This window comes from Oncorhynchus nerka, linkage group LG6 (assembly GCF_034236695.1).
Source record: "Oncorhynchus nerka isolate Pitt River linkage group LG6, Oner_Uvic_2.0, whole genome shotgun sequence".
NCBI classification, from domain to species: domain Eukaryota; kingdom Metazoa; phylum Chordata; class Actinopteri; order Salmoniformes; family Salmonidae; genus Oncorhynchus; species Oncorhynchus nerka.
In genome coordinates, this window is record NC_088401.1 from 10,960,194 (window position 1) to 10,975,473 (window position 15,280).

General features: G+C 41.6%; 1 protein-coding gene across 3 annotated transcripts in view; it reads right to left on the reverse strand.

Annotated features, from left to right (window-relative positions):
- Positions 1-15,280, reverse strand: part of LOC115126016 (guanine nucleotide exchange factor VAV3-like) — a 208,889-nt gene that overhangs the window by 97,217 nt on the left and 96,392 nt on the right. For all 3 annotated transcript variants that reach the window (XM_065019257.1, XM_065019256.1, XM_065019255.1), the window contains exons 11-14: positions 10,054-10,122; positions 5,547-5,633; positions 5,376-5,461; positions 3,748-3,880 (exon numbers count right to left, since the gene is read on the reverse strand). In XM_065019257.1, coding sequence (XP_064875329.1) covers positions 3,748-3,880; positions 5,376-5,461; positions 5,547-5,633; positions 10,054-10,122 — 375 coding nt within the window. The remainder of the gene's footprint in view (positions 1-3,747; positions 3,881-5,375; positions 5,462-5,546; positions 5,634-10,053; positions 10,123-15,280) is intronic.

Here is a 15,280-nt window from a genome sequence, read left to right on the forward strand (position 1 = left end):
ACATGTACTGTACTGCTCAGTGCTCAGGGAAGCTGTATCCTACATGTACTGTACTGCTCAGTGCTCAGGGAAGCTGTATCCTACATGTACTGTACTGCTCAGTGCACAGGAAGCTGTATCCTACATGTACTGTACTGCTCAGTGCTCAGGGAAGCTGTATCCTACATGTACTGTACTGCTCAGTGCTCAGGAAGCTGTATCCTACATGTACTGTACTGCTCAGTGCACAGGGAAGCTGTAGCCTACATGTACTGTACTGCTCAGTGCTCAGGAAGCTGTATCCTACATGTACTGTACTGCTCAGTGCTCAGGGAAGCTGTATCCTACATGTACTGTACTGCTCAGTGCTCAGGAAGCTGTATCCTACATGTACTGTACTGCTCAGTGCACAGGAAGCTGTATCCTACATGTACTGTACTGCTCAGTGCACAGGGAAGCTGTATCCTACATGTACTGTACTGCTCAGTGCACAGGGAAGCTGTATCCTACATGTACTGTACTGCTCAGTGCTCAGGGAAGCTGTTGCCTACATGTACTGTACTGCTCAGTGCTCAGGGAAGCTGTATCCTACATGTACTGTACTGCTCAGTGCTCAGGGAAGCTGTATCCTACATGTACTGTACTGCTCAGTGCACAGGGAAGCTGTAGCCTACATGTACTGCACTGCTCAGTGCTCAGGGAAGCTGTATCCTACATGTACTGTACTGCTCAGTGCACAGGGAAGCTGTATCCTACATGTACTGTACTGCTCAGTGCACAGGGAAGCTGTATCCTACATGTACTGTACTGCTCAGTGCTCAGGGAAGCTGTATCCTACATGTACTGTACTGCTCAGTGCTCAGGGAAGCTGTATCCTACATGTACTGTACTGCTCAGTGCACAGGGAAGCTGTATCCTACATGTACTGTACTGCTCAGTGCTCAGGGAAGCTGTATCCTACATGTACTGTACTGCTCAGTGCTCAGGAAGCTGTATCCTACATGTACTGTACTGCTCAGTGCTCAGGGAAGCTGTAGCCTACATGTACTGTACTGCTCAGTGCTCAGGGAAGCTGTATCCTACATGTACTGTACTGCTCAGTGCTCAGGGAAGCTGTATCCTACATGTACTGTACTGCTCAGTGCTCAGGGAAGCTGTAGCCTACATGTACTGTACTGCTCAGTGCTCAGGGAAGCTGTATCCTACATGTACTGTACTGCTCAGTGCTCAGGGAAGCTGTATCCTACATGTACTGTACTGCTCAGTGCACAGGAAGCTGTAGCCTACATGTACTGCACTGCTCAGTGCTCAGGAAGCTGTATCCTACATGTACTGTACTGCTCAGTGCACAGGGAAGCTGTATCCTACATGTACTGTACTGCTCAGTGCACAGGAAGCTGTATCCTACATGTACTGTACTGCTCAGTGCTCAGGGAAGCTGTATCCTACATGTACTGTACTGCTCAGTGCTCAGGGAAGCTGTATCCTACATGTACTGTACTGCTCAGTGCACAGGGAAGCTGTATCCTACATGTACTGTACTGCTCAGTGCTCAGGGAAGCTGTATCCTACATGTACTGTACTGCTCAGTGCTCAGGGAAGCTGTATCCTACATGTACTGTACTGCTCAGTGCTCAGGGAAGCTGTAGCCTACATGTACTGTACTGCTCAGTGCTCAGGAAGCTGTATCCTACATGTACTGTACTGCTCAGTGCTCAGGGAAGCTGTATCCTACATGTACTGTACTGCTCAGTGCTCAGGGAAGCTGTATCCTACATGTACTGTACTGCTCAGTGCTCAGGGAAGCTGTATCCTACATGTACTGTACTGCTCAGTGCACAGGGAAGCTGTATCCTACATGTACTGTACTGCTCAGTGCTCAGGGAAGCTGTATCCTACATGTACTGTACTGCTCAGTGCTCAGGGAAGCTGTATCCTACATGTACTGTACTGCTCAGTGCTCAGGGAAGCTGTAGCCTACATGTACTGTACTGCTCAGTGCTCAGGGAAGCTGTATCCTACATGTACTGTACTGCTCAGTGCTCAGGAAGCTGTATCCTACATGTACTGTACTGCTCAGTGCTCAGGAAGCTGTAGCCTACATGTACTGTACTGCTCAGTGCTCAGGGAAGCTGTATCCTACATGTACTGTACTGCTCAGTGCTCAGGGAAGCTGTATCCTACATGTACTGTACTGCTCAGTGCTCAGGGAAGCTGTATCCTACATGTACTGTACTGCTCAGTGCTCAGGGAAGCTGTATCCTACATGTACTGTACTGCTCAGTGCTCAGGGAAGCTGTAACCTACATGTACTGTACTGCTCAGTGCTCAGGGAAGCTGTTGCCTACATGTACTGTACTGCTCAGTGCAGTGGGAAGCTGTATCCTACATGTACTGTACTGCTCAGTGCTCAGGGAAGCTGTTGCCTACATGTACTGTACTGCTCAGTGCAGTGGGAAGCTGTATCCTACATGTACTGTACTGCTCAGTGCTCAGGGAAGCTGTATCCTACATGTACTGTACTGCTCAGTGCTCAGGGAAGCTGTGCTCATAAAACAATAAAAACAGACTTTAAAAAGGGCAATCTGAGATTTAAACAACAACAAATGGATGCGTCAAGTCCAGATTTCCCCTTTAAAGTGGCCTTTAGGTTATAGTCCCATTCATCACTCAGAGCTCAGAGGTATAGTGGTCAGGGTAAGCCACCAGCCAATCAGATAAGAGAAAGAGAGCCTCTTGGCCAATCACATAGGGGGGTAGGTGAAGGGGTGTGTGAAAACAGGTACAGTATAAACCAGCTTATCTGGATGAGTAGGTCTCTAGAGTTATAGGATAGACAATGGTCTTAAAGTAACAGGAGCGATGCATGTTGCTGATGGTCTTAAAGTAACAGCATGTTGCTGATGGTCTTAAAGTAACAGGAGCGATGCATGTTGCTGATGGTCTTAAAGTAACAGCATGTTGCTGATGGTCTTAAAGTAACAGCATGTTGCTGATGGTCTTAAAGTAACAGGAGCGATGCATGTTGCTGAGATTTTATAAATATTGTCTTATTTTTTTTAACAAATGAGAGCTATTATAATAAGCCAAAATGATGATTATCTCCGGCAACCAATTCTACAATGTATCATTATCCAGAAAGGTGGATATCATACATCAGGTGCTTGTTGTTGCTATGTGTGTGTGTGTGTGTGTGTGTTTGTGTGTGTGTGTGTGTGTGTGTGTGTGTGTGTGTGTGTGTGTGTGTGTGTGTGTGTGTGTGTGTTTTGTTTTATACCATCAGGCACAAGGAGATGTTTAATAAAAACACCATCTGGAGCGAAAAATCAAGCTGTTCCATCCTTCAAACCGACACAATGTTCTAATGAATCAACGTGGCAATCTGAATACGTGTCTGAGTCGCTTTTAGTCAAACACCTCCTAAAAGTTACTAAATAAAAGTATAGCACGACCCCTTCTGGACAGTACCATCTGAGCTGCAACAAACACTTCCCTTAAACATAATAATTAAAGTGGGAATAAATTGAAGAATGATAAAAAGCTATAATTGTATTATGTGCACTCCGTCATGAATACACACTCACACACATGCGCGCACACACACACACACACACACACACACACACACACACACACACACACACACACACACACACACACACACACACACACACACACACAGACACAGACACACACACCCACACACACACACCTACACACACACACACACACACACACACAGACACAGACACAGACACACGAACACACCTTTCTGGTCTCCTTGTCTGACGTGGGGTTGTTAGTGATCTTGAAGTGATACAGGGTGATCACCTCCTTCATCTCGTAGTTGTCTCCTCTCCTCTTACAGAGGATCACAGCAGCATCGAACAGGAAGATGTGCCTGTCAGGGGGAAAAAATAACAGAGGTAGAAAGACTTTATGTTGTTGTTGTTGTTGTTGACAGGACTATTTCACAGTGCTTTATTCCCCCAAATACACAACGTTTCCTCTTCACAGTCTTGGTCAGATGAGACAATAATAATAATAACTCTCTTTGTATGGTGCTTTTCAATGCAGGTAACAAAGAGCTTCACTTCACAAATTAATAAAAGAAAAGTACTGACAAAAACAAAACAAACAAAAACAGGAGGAAGGAAAATGAAACAACATATCGAATTAAAATCATACATTGAAGTCATACATTAAAAACGTCTTTATAAAAGTGTTTCTTCAGCAGGGATTTAAAAAGAGACACTGAATCTACAAGGAGGAGAAATGACGGACACCATTCTGTGAGCTAACAGGATTTAAAAAGAGACACTGAATCTACAAGCCCTGATCATTGACTCTAATTAGGCTATTTTTGTTATATGATAAAAGCAGGACCGGACAACTTGAGTTACATGCTGCTCGAGGTTCAAGTCATGGTCACAGAAGACACCAATGTTTCTGGCAACAGGCTTTACATTGGGTTCTAGCGAGGTGGGGACAAAATAAATCAACCTCTGATTTTTAATCATTGAGCTGGAGACAAAAATAAGATAATTTGGTTCCCATGGTAACCCTCTTCGCAATGCTATTATCAGATCATTTGGTTCCCATGGTAACCCTCTTCGCAACGATATTATCAGATAATTTGGTTCCTATGGTAACCCTCTTCGCAACGATATTATCAGAGCATTTGGTTCCCATGGTAGCCCTCTTCACAACGATATTATCAGAGCATTTGGTTCCCATGGTAACCCTCTTCACAACACTATTATCAGAGCATTTGGTTCCCATGGTAGCCCTCTTCACAACGATATTATCAGAGCATTTGGTTCCCATGGTAACCCTCTTCACAACACTATTATCAGAGCATTTGGTTCCCATGGTAACCCTCTTCACAACACTATTATCAGAGCATTTGGTTCCCATGGTAACCCTCTTCACAACACTATTATCAGAGAATTTGGTTCCCATGGTAACCCTCTTCACAACACTATTATCAGAGCATTTGGTTCCCATGGTAACCCTCTTCACAACGACATTATCAGAGCATTTGGTTCCCATGGTAACCCTCTTCACAACGATATTATCAGAGCATTTCTAATGCCCAATGAGTTATTGTTTTAAATGTATTTAAATAGGCAGGTCAGTTAAGAACAAATGGTTATACATAATGCACTAGAATAGTTTCTCATAAACATCTATAACTGCATTCACAAAGCATTATGAGCAGCAGATGCAATACAGCAGACACACACACACACACACACACACACACACACACACACACACACACACACACACACACACACACACACACACACACACCAGACAGACACCAGACAGACACACACACACACAAACAGACCAGACACACACAAACAGACCAGACACACACACACACTCACCGGTCCTGTTTGGCACGTTTGTCGCCTGAGGCGAAGCGTACCTCTCCATCTCCTTTCGGTCTGCCATACACACTAAGAGACTGATTCTGGAAAAGAGGGGGGGGGGTCAGAGGTCACACTCAACCCAAACTATCCTTCACAACGGCTTTCGTATCAAGATGATTTGCTTACAAGGTTTTCAATGGATTTCTGATACTGGGCTATGTCTCTCAGGGTTTCGTTGTCTCTCTTCACTTCATTGATGTACTGGGCCAGGTCCTACAGTACACAATACAAAACAACAAACATCAAGAGTTGACATTCCAGATGGGTGCATTTTGACAGACTGTACATTCCAGATGGTTGCATTTTGACAGACTGTACATTCCAGATGGGTGCATTTTGACAGACTGTACATTCCAGATGGTTGCATTTTGACAAACTGTACATTCAAGATGGTTGAATATGACTGTTTTCTACTGCTCTTCCATACAGTAGCCTAGGTAATGGGTGTCACGCCCTGACCTTAGAGAGCCTTTTTATGTCTCCATTTGGTTTGGTCAGGGTGTGATTTGGGTGGGCATTCTATGTTCTGTTTTCTATGTTTTTGTATTTCTATGTTTTGGTCGGGTATTGTTCTCAATCAGGGGCAGCTGTCTATCGTTGTCTCTGATTGGGAAACATACTTAGGTAGCCTTTTTCCCTTTTGTCATTGTGGGAAATGATCTTTGTTAGGGGCACTATTGCCCTTGTACGCTTCACGGTCGTTTCCTTGTTTTGTTGGTGACATTTTACAAAATATAATAAATTGTAAAAGCTCACAACGCTGCACCTTGGTCTCATTCCGACGTGACACTAGGTCATAGTTTCTTCATTAGTTCTGCACTAGAGTCGAGCAATATTATCATGATGTAAATCCTACCCCCCTGCAATGTCAACAATTTTCAAGAGGTCTCTCTCTCTCTCTCTCTCTCTGAGCAACATGATGAATGACTTTGCCAGAGAACATTGTGTAAATCTTCATCTCAACGCAGCCATCACTAACATTGAGTGGCTGCTGCCAACATACTGACTGAACTCCAGCCACTTTAATAATGAAAAATGGGATGTAACAAATGTATCACTAGTGACTTTAAACAATGCCACTGTTCTGATTCAAGTAGCTCAATTTAAAAACTCGTCTATCTTCAGGCCTGAAAACCACCTCGTTGCTGTCGCACCGTACCACCTGACGCAAAGAAACACTCCAGGAATATTAACCTCAGCTGCTCCGCCCACAACCGCAAGGCTCTCCAGAGGGTAGTGAGGTCTGCTCCGCCCACAACCGTAAGGCTCTCCAGAGGGTAGTGAGGTCTGCTCCGCCCACAACCGTAAGGCTCTCCAGAGGGTAGTGAGGTCTGCTCCGCCCACAACCGTAAGGCTCTCCAGAGGGTAGTGAGGTCTGCTCCGCCCACAACCGTAAGGCTCTCCAGAGGGTAGTGAGGTCTGCTCCGCCCACAACCGTAAGGCTCTCCAGAGAGTAGTGAGGTCTGCTTGGCCCACAACCGCAAGGCTCTCCAGAGGGTAGTGAGGTCTGCTCCGCCCACAACCGTAAGGCTCTCCAGAGGGTAGTGAGGTCTGCTCCGCCCACAACCGTAAGGCTCTCCAGAGGGTAGTGAGGTCAGTACAAGTGCATCAAAGCTGGGACCGAGAGACTGAAAAACAGCTTCTATCTCAAGGCCATCAGACTGTTAAACAGCCACCACTAACATTGAGTGGCTGCTGCCAACATACTGACTGAACTCCAGCCACTTTAATAATTGAAAAATTGGATGTAATAAATGTATCACTAGCCACTTTAAACAATGCCACTTTATATAATGTTTACATACCCTACATTACTCATCTCATATGTATATACTGTATTCTATACCATCTACTGCATCTTGTCTATGCCGTTCGGACATCGCTCATCCATATATTTATATGTACATATTATTATTCATTCCTTTACACTTGTGTGTATAAGGTAGTTGTTGTGAAATTGTTAGATTACTTGTTGGTTATCACTGCATGGTCGGAACTAGAAGCACAAGCATTTCGCTACACTCACATTGACATCTGCTAACCATGTGTATGTGACCAATACAATTTGATTTGATTTGATTTACATAGATAACTAACTATATACAGTAATACATACATAACTACAGTAATACATACATAACTACAGTAATACATACATAACTACAGTAATACATACATAACTAACTATATACAGTAATACATACATAACTACAGTAATACATACATAACTAACTATATACAGTAATACATATATAACTACAGTAATACATACATAACTAACTATATACAGTAATACATACATAACTACAGTAATACATACATAACTACAGTAATACATACATAACTACAGTAATACATACATAACTAACTATATACAGTAATACATACATAACTACAGTAATACATACATAACTACAGTAATACATACATAACTACAGTAATACATACATAACTAACTATATACAGTAATACATACATAACTAACTATATACAGTAATACATATATAACTAACTATATACAGTAATACATATATAACTACAGTAATACATACATAACTAACTATATACAGTAATACATATATAACTACAGTAATACATACATAACTAACTATATACAGTAATACATATATAACTAACTATATACAGTAATACATACATAACTACAGTAATACATACATAACTAACTATATACAGTAATACATATATAACTACAGTAATACATACATAACTAACTATATACAGTAATACATACATAACTACAGTAATACATATATAACTAACTATATACAGTAATACATACATAACTGACTATATACAGTAATACATATATAACTACAGTAATACATATATAACTACAGTAATACATATATAACTACAGTAATACATATATAACTAACTATATACAGTAATACATATATAACTACAGTAATACATATATAACTACAGTAATACATATATAACTAACTATATACAGTAATACATATATAACTGACTATATACAGCAATACATACATAACTAACTATATACAGTAATACATATATAACTACAGTAATACATATATAACTACAGTAATACATATATAACTACAGTAATACATACATAACTACAGTAATACATATATAACTACAGTAATACATACATAACTACAGTAATACATACATAACTACAGTAATACATACATAACTAACTATAGACAGTAATACATATATAACTACTATATACAGTAATACATACTTAACTAACTATATACAGTAATACATACATAACTACAGTAATACATACATAACTACAGTAATACATACATAACTACAGTAATACATACATAACTAACTATATACAGTAATACATACATAACTACAGTAATACATATATAACTAACTATATACAGTAATACATATATAACTACAGTAATACATATATAACTAACTATATACAGTAATACATACATAACTACAGTAATACATACATAACTACAGTAATACATACATAACTAACTATATACAGTAATACATACATAACTACAGTAATACATACATAACTATATACAGTAATACATACATAACTACAGTAATACATACATAACTATATACAGTAATACATATATAACTACAGTAATACATACATAACTACAGTAATACATACATAACTAACTATATACAGTAATACATACATAACTACAGTAATACATACATAACTATATACAGTAATACATATATAACTACAGTAATACATATATAACTAACTATATACAGTAATACATACATAACTACAGTAATACATACATAACTACAGTAATACATACATAACTAACTATATACAGTAATACATACATAACTACTATATACAGTAATAAATACATAACTGACTATATACAGTAATACATACATAACTATATACAGTAATACATATATAACTACAGTAATACATATATAACTAACTATATACAGTAATACATATATAACTACAGTAATACATATATAACTAACTATATACAGTAATACATACATAACTACAGTAATACATACATAACTAACTATATACAGTAATACATAACTATATACAGTAATACATATATAACTAACTATATACAGCAATACAAACATAAGTATATGCAGTAATACATATATAACTAACTATATACAGTAATAAATTCATAACTGACTATATACAGTAATACATTCATAACTACAGTAATACATATATACCTACTATATACAGTAATACATACATAACTACAGTAATACATACATAACTAACTATATACAGTAATACATATATAACTAACTATATACAGTAATAAATTCATAACTGACTATATACAGTAATACATACATAACTACAGTAATACATACACAACTACAGTAATACATATATAACTACTATATACAGTAATACATATATAACTGCAGTAATACGCACATAACTAACTATATAGAGTAACTAGAGACTGCTTGGCTTGTGTGTGTGTGTGTGTGTGTGTGTGTGTGTGTGTGTGTGTGTGTGTGTGTGTGTGTGTGTGTGTGCGTGTGTGTGCGTGTGCGTGCGTGTGCGTGCGTGCGTGCGTGCGTGTGTGCATGCATGTGTGCGTGTCTAAGTGTGTGTGGTTCAGGTGAGCAGAGTAACAACTCATACCTTTATGGCATCCAGGGCCATCCGCAAATTGCTCTTGTCACCCGCGTCGTGAGTGTGTTTCACCAATTCCTGTCGTTGGATCAAAACACAAGAACAATAAGTGAGTGACAAGTCTTCATACAGTATTTATTCTGTTTTCACCAGCTAGATAATTAGCCATACAGAGCGCTGACAGGAGTCCTGAGAGAAGCCCAGACAGGAGTCCTGAGAGAAGCCCTGACAGGAGTCCTGAGAGAAGCCCTGACAGGAGTCCTGAGAGAAGCCCAGACAGGAGTCCTGAGAGAAGCCCTGACAGGAGTCCTTGAGAGAAGCCCTGACAGGAGTACTGAGAGAAGCTCTGTGAGAAGCCCAGACAGGAGTCCTGAGAGAAGCTCTGCTAGAAGCCCAGACAGGAGTACTGAGAGAAGCTCTGTGAGAAGCCCAGACAGGAGTCCTGAGAGAAGCTCTGCTAGAAGCCCAGACAGGAGTGCTGAGAGAAGCCCAGACAGGAGTACTGAGAGAAGCCCAGACAGGAGTACTAAGAGAAGCCCAGACAGGAGTGAGCAAAACAGAGATGACAGGTAGGCATTGGGCATTCTCTCTTCTCTCTCTACCTGACAGTTCAGCTACAGATCAACATCATAGACACACAGTGTTAACCAAGGTTCTACCATGCTATAAATGTGCTGTGTTTATCAGGTGATGTTGTGTTGTTTGACATTTATGACATGTTTCTTCTCATTTAATACCTCAGAAATAGAGAAATAAACAAGGACAACCAAACAAAGTGATCACTAATGGGGCCCGGCTCCACAAGGGGGCAAAAGGGGACTTAGCCCCCTCAGTTGAAATTTGTGCTCCCTCAGTTTTCGTTTAATGTCCTTATATAAAAAAAATAGCTCAAAAAGTTTTAAAAAATGATTGAGTGGCAGGTTGCCGCAAAATGTGAATCTCCACTGCACTGTGTCAGCACAATGGACAGAGCAGGTAGCGGACTGTGTAGGGGGGTAAGCCACTGGTTAGGTATGACCCTTTCGGGCCTCCATAAAAAGCTGGAAAAACACGTATCTGTAGTCGGCTAAGTGAATACTGTAATGTTCAGTTTAGTTTATATATGTTACCCACCTTGCCATTGATTTTCATTGCTGCGCTGATGATACACAACTTTACATTTCTGTGTCACCAGCTCTACGGATACATTAATAGACTTTATTACCTAGGTGTCTGGCTAGACTGCAAACTCTCCTTCCAGACTCATATCAAACATCTCCAATACAAAATCAAATCTAGAGTCGGCTTTCTATTTCGCAACAAAGCCTCCTTCACTCACGCCGCCAAACTTACCCTAGTAAAACTGACTATCCTACCGATTCTCGACTTTGGAGATGTCATCTACAAAATAGCCTCCAACACTCTACTCAGCAAACTGGATGCAGTTTATCACAGTGCCATCCGTTTTGTTACTAAATCACCTTATACCACCCACCACTGCGACCTGTATGCTCTAGTCGGCTGGCCCTCGCTACATGCAAATGAGAACTTGTTCTCAACTAGCCTACCTGGTTAAATAAAGGTGAAATAAAAAAATAAAAAATAAAAAAGTGATTTAAATACATGAATGGCTCACAACTTCCTCCAGCTAAATCAAGACAAGACAGAGGTACTTATTGTTGGAGCCAAAGCACAGAGACATAATCTAGCCGCAAGGGCAATAAACAGACAATAAATATATAAAATACCAGGTGAAAACATGGCAGCTAATCTGTCACTGCCATGATGGATATCAGAAATTGGCTTCGCCAGAGTACCCAAACAAAACCAAAAGGAGAAGGAGAGCGATGAGCAGCAGAAGCAGCATTAAACCACAGAAGCCGCCGCCAAGCCCAGTAGTGATGAAACTCCAGCTAGCTCTGTGTGCAGAGGCTATCCACCCTTCTACCACCACCTCCAGTATAATGGCTCAACAGCCCCTACCACCTCCAACTGTTCCTGATGATCTTGAAACAGAGGAGCCAGCCCAGGCTAGCTTAGATTCCTACCCTAGCCGCAGGTTCTGTCCAAAAACATTTATTTAATTGCAACTGGTTAATTTCTTTTTAAACTGCATCTTCTGGCAACTGGGGCTTCCTTGGAGATGCTAAGCCCACACCGGACACAGACCAGAAACAGCTTCACCGCCCTGGATCCAGAGGTTCCAGCATCTTCCGATTTGGGATTGGATCCGGATGTACCTGCGTTCGTCGTCCTCTGTTCTGTCTCTCAAGCTGGTGGCTTCTACTTTGGGTTCAGATCCTAAGAGCACCCATCCTCATCAGACCATGAGGCTGTCTTAGACTCCGGCCCAATCGTCCTCCACAATGGATACTACAGCTTGCTATGGTGCTATCCTGGAGCAAGAGTACAGGACATTACAAGGCTGCTTCCGAACATTCTACCACAGATGCCGGGGAACTGACGCTGTCGTAGTCCATGTGGAGCAAACAGCATCAGGAAGACTAGCTCGGAAGCTCTGAAAATGGATTTAAAATATATATTTTAAACTAGGTGTGTCAGATAAGAACAAATTTACCATGGAACAGTGGGTTAATTGCCTTTTTCAAAGGCAGAAAGACAGATTTGTATCTTGTCAGCTTGGGGATTTGATCCAGCAACCTTTTGGTTAATGGCCAAACACTCTACCAACTAAGCTACCTGCCGCCCCAAGAACTGATTCTAGCAATGTAAGATTCCAAAAAGTGGCCAATGATTTCAGTTCCAGAACCATCATTGGGACCCGGGTGTGAAAGCAGCAGGCTACTGGCATTACACATCTGTCTACAAGACTACTGTAGCTCTGTTGGAATCACTTTTATAGATAACTTCGATACCTTCTGGAAACAGAAGATTTTTTTTACAGGAATGACTCCACCATAATCATCTTGGCTTTTCAAGGCTGCATTGAGACAATGACTTATCAATGAGCCCCAAGAACAGCTCAGTTAATCCCTTCCATTGTGTTGCTGAGTTGTCAAAATGCTACAGCGAATGTATATTATTCCAGGGGCAGATACAATGAAAGTAACTTAATGTATGTCCCTTGACTACCCTGAATAGCTGTGTTGATCCTACAGCTATTGTATGCAGTAATTATGTGCCTATGTACCAGAGTTATTCTGTTAGCACTGAGGCCGTGAGCACTAGGAGGACATCCACTGTGTGCAGCTCAGCCTGCACTATCAGCTCCAATATAAATAACATGAGCATGTCTACTTCCGATAAGCTTCTCAGCAAAGTAATAAAACAATCAAGCAATCAAGCTTCCCATAAAAGTGCTAAAAATAGCCCACATTAACATATGTAGCCAAAGAAACAAGGGTCATGAAATCAATAACTTGCTAGTAACAGATGACACTGATATTCTGACTACAGTGGTAGCAATACATCGTTATAAAATCTAAAGTAAAGACAGAAATGCCAATGGGAGCGGACTATATTCAGAACCACATTCTATTAAAGCTTAGAGGGGATCTCATGTTAAATACTGTTGAAGTAATATTGCTACAGGTTCATCTGCCTCACCTAAAGCACATTCTTGTGGGAAGCCGGGTTACTGACTCAACACTTAACAAAGAGCTGTAGTTAGTTTCAGAATGGGTGGCAAGAAATAAGTTAGTTCAAAATATGTCAAATCATTCAATAAAAACCCTAAAACTCATCTAAATCTTGTAATGGATAATGTGGAAATTTAGTAAATTGAGGTGACTAAATTGCATGCAGTAACCCTGGATTGTAAACTATCATGATCAAAACATGTTGATAGAACAGTAGCTAAGATGGGGAAAAGTCTGTCCATAATAAAGGGCTGTTCTGCCTTCATAACAACACTATCAACAAGGTAGGTCCTACAGCTCTTAGTTTTGTCATTCCTGAGCTATAGTTTAGTCGTGTGGTCAGGTGCCACAAAGAGAGACTCCTGAAAATGGTCTAGGGCACTGCATTGCAGTGCTAGCTGTGCCACCAGAGACTCTGGGTTCGCGCCCAGGCTCTGTCGCAGCCGGCCGTGACCAGGAGGTCCGTGGGGCAACGCACAATTGGCCTAGTGTCGTCCGGGTTAGGGAGGGCTTGGCCGGTAGGGATATCCTTGTCTCATCGTGCACCAGCGACTCCTGTGGCGGGCCTACCACACACATCTATACTACCCCACACACATTTATTCTACCACACACACATCTATGCTACCACACACACACATCTATACCATACACACCTGGAAATTACATTCCAACCAACACCATAATCTTGAATAGGACATAAAAAGGTGGGATTCCATGAAAGGTGTGTGTGTGTGTGTGTGTGTGTGTGTGTGTGTGTGTGTGTGTGTGGCTTTAATTGCTTTTCTGTAGCTGGCTTGGCGTAAACAAGACATCTAGGCCGTCTGTCTGTCCTTGTGGTGGAGGATAAGGAAGGTTACCATGCATGTCCTTCACACACACACACAGCCAGGCCCAATTAAATGACTTACTTCCCCTCTCCTTCAGTCCCCTCCCGCTGGGTCGTATGCGTCAACCTAGCACTCCTCAAATCCCAGGTGTCACTCAAGCTGAATCTGGCCATTACTATCACAAGCAACGTGACAGGACCCTATTTTTCATCCTCTGCTCCTAACACCCACCCACACAGGGACTGTACATAGTACAGGCTTACTGATGGATTCCAGTTCTAGTGAGTTTAGGGAACAGAAAGACATTAATGGAGAGGAACGAGAGTAAAGAGTGAGAGAGAGACGGAGAGAGAGAGAAAGACAAAGGGAAAGAGGGAGAGCATTCTGACACTACTGGCATATTGATGGATTCTGGTTAGAGTGAGTTGGGGACTGAGCCAGAGACTTTCCTGCCTGATCTCCCCCCTCCATCTCCCTCCATCCCAACCTTACCTCCGCTACCTCCCTCCTTCCTGCCCCAGGAGCATGCTCCCTCCAGTGGAGCGGGTCAGGGGCCTGTCACATGCCCGGTCCCCAGGGAAGTGAGAGGAGTGAAGCGGGACGACGATGAGGGAAGTGAGGAGAGGACCTGACCACAAGTCACGCATGTCAACCCCCTAGATGCGGACACACAAACCCACACCTTTTTAACTAGCCCTGACTGCTAACCTGTCCGCTCACGCAGTGGTGATGTCTAGGAGAGCTGCAGGAGTCAGGGCAGGAGGGCTGATTGACTGACTATAGTGGTGACGTCTAGGAGAGCAGCAGGAGTCGTATCACATTATTCAA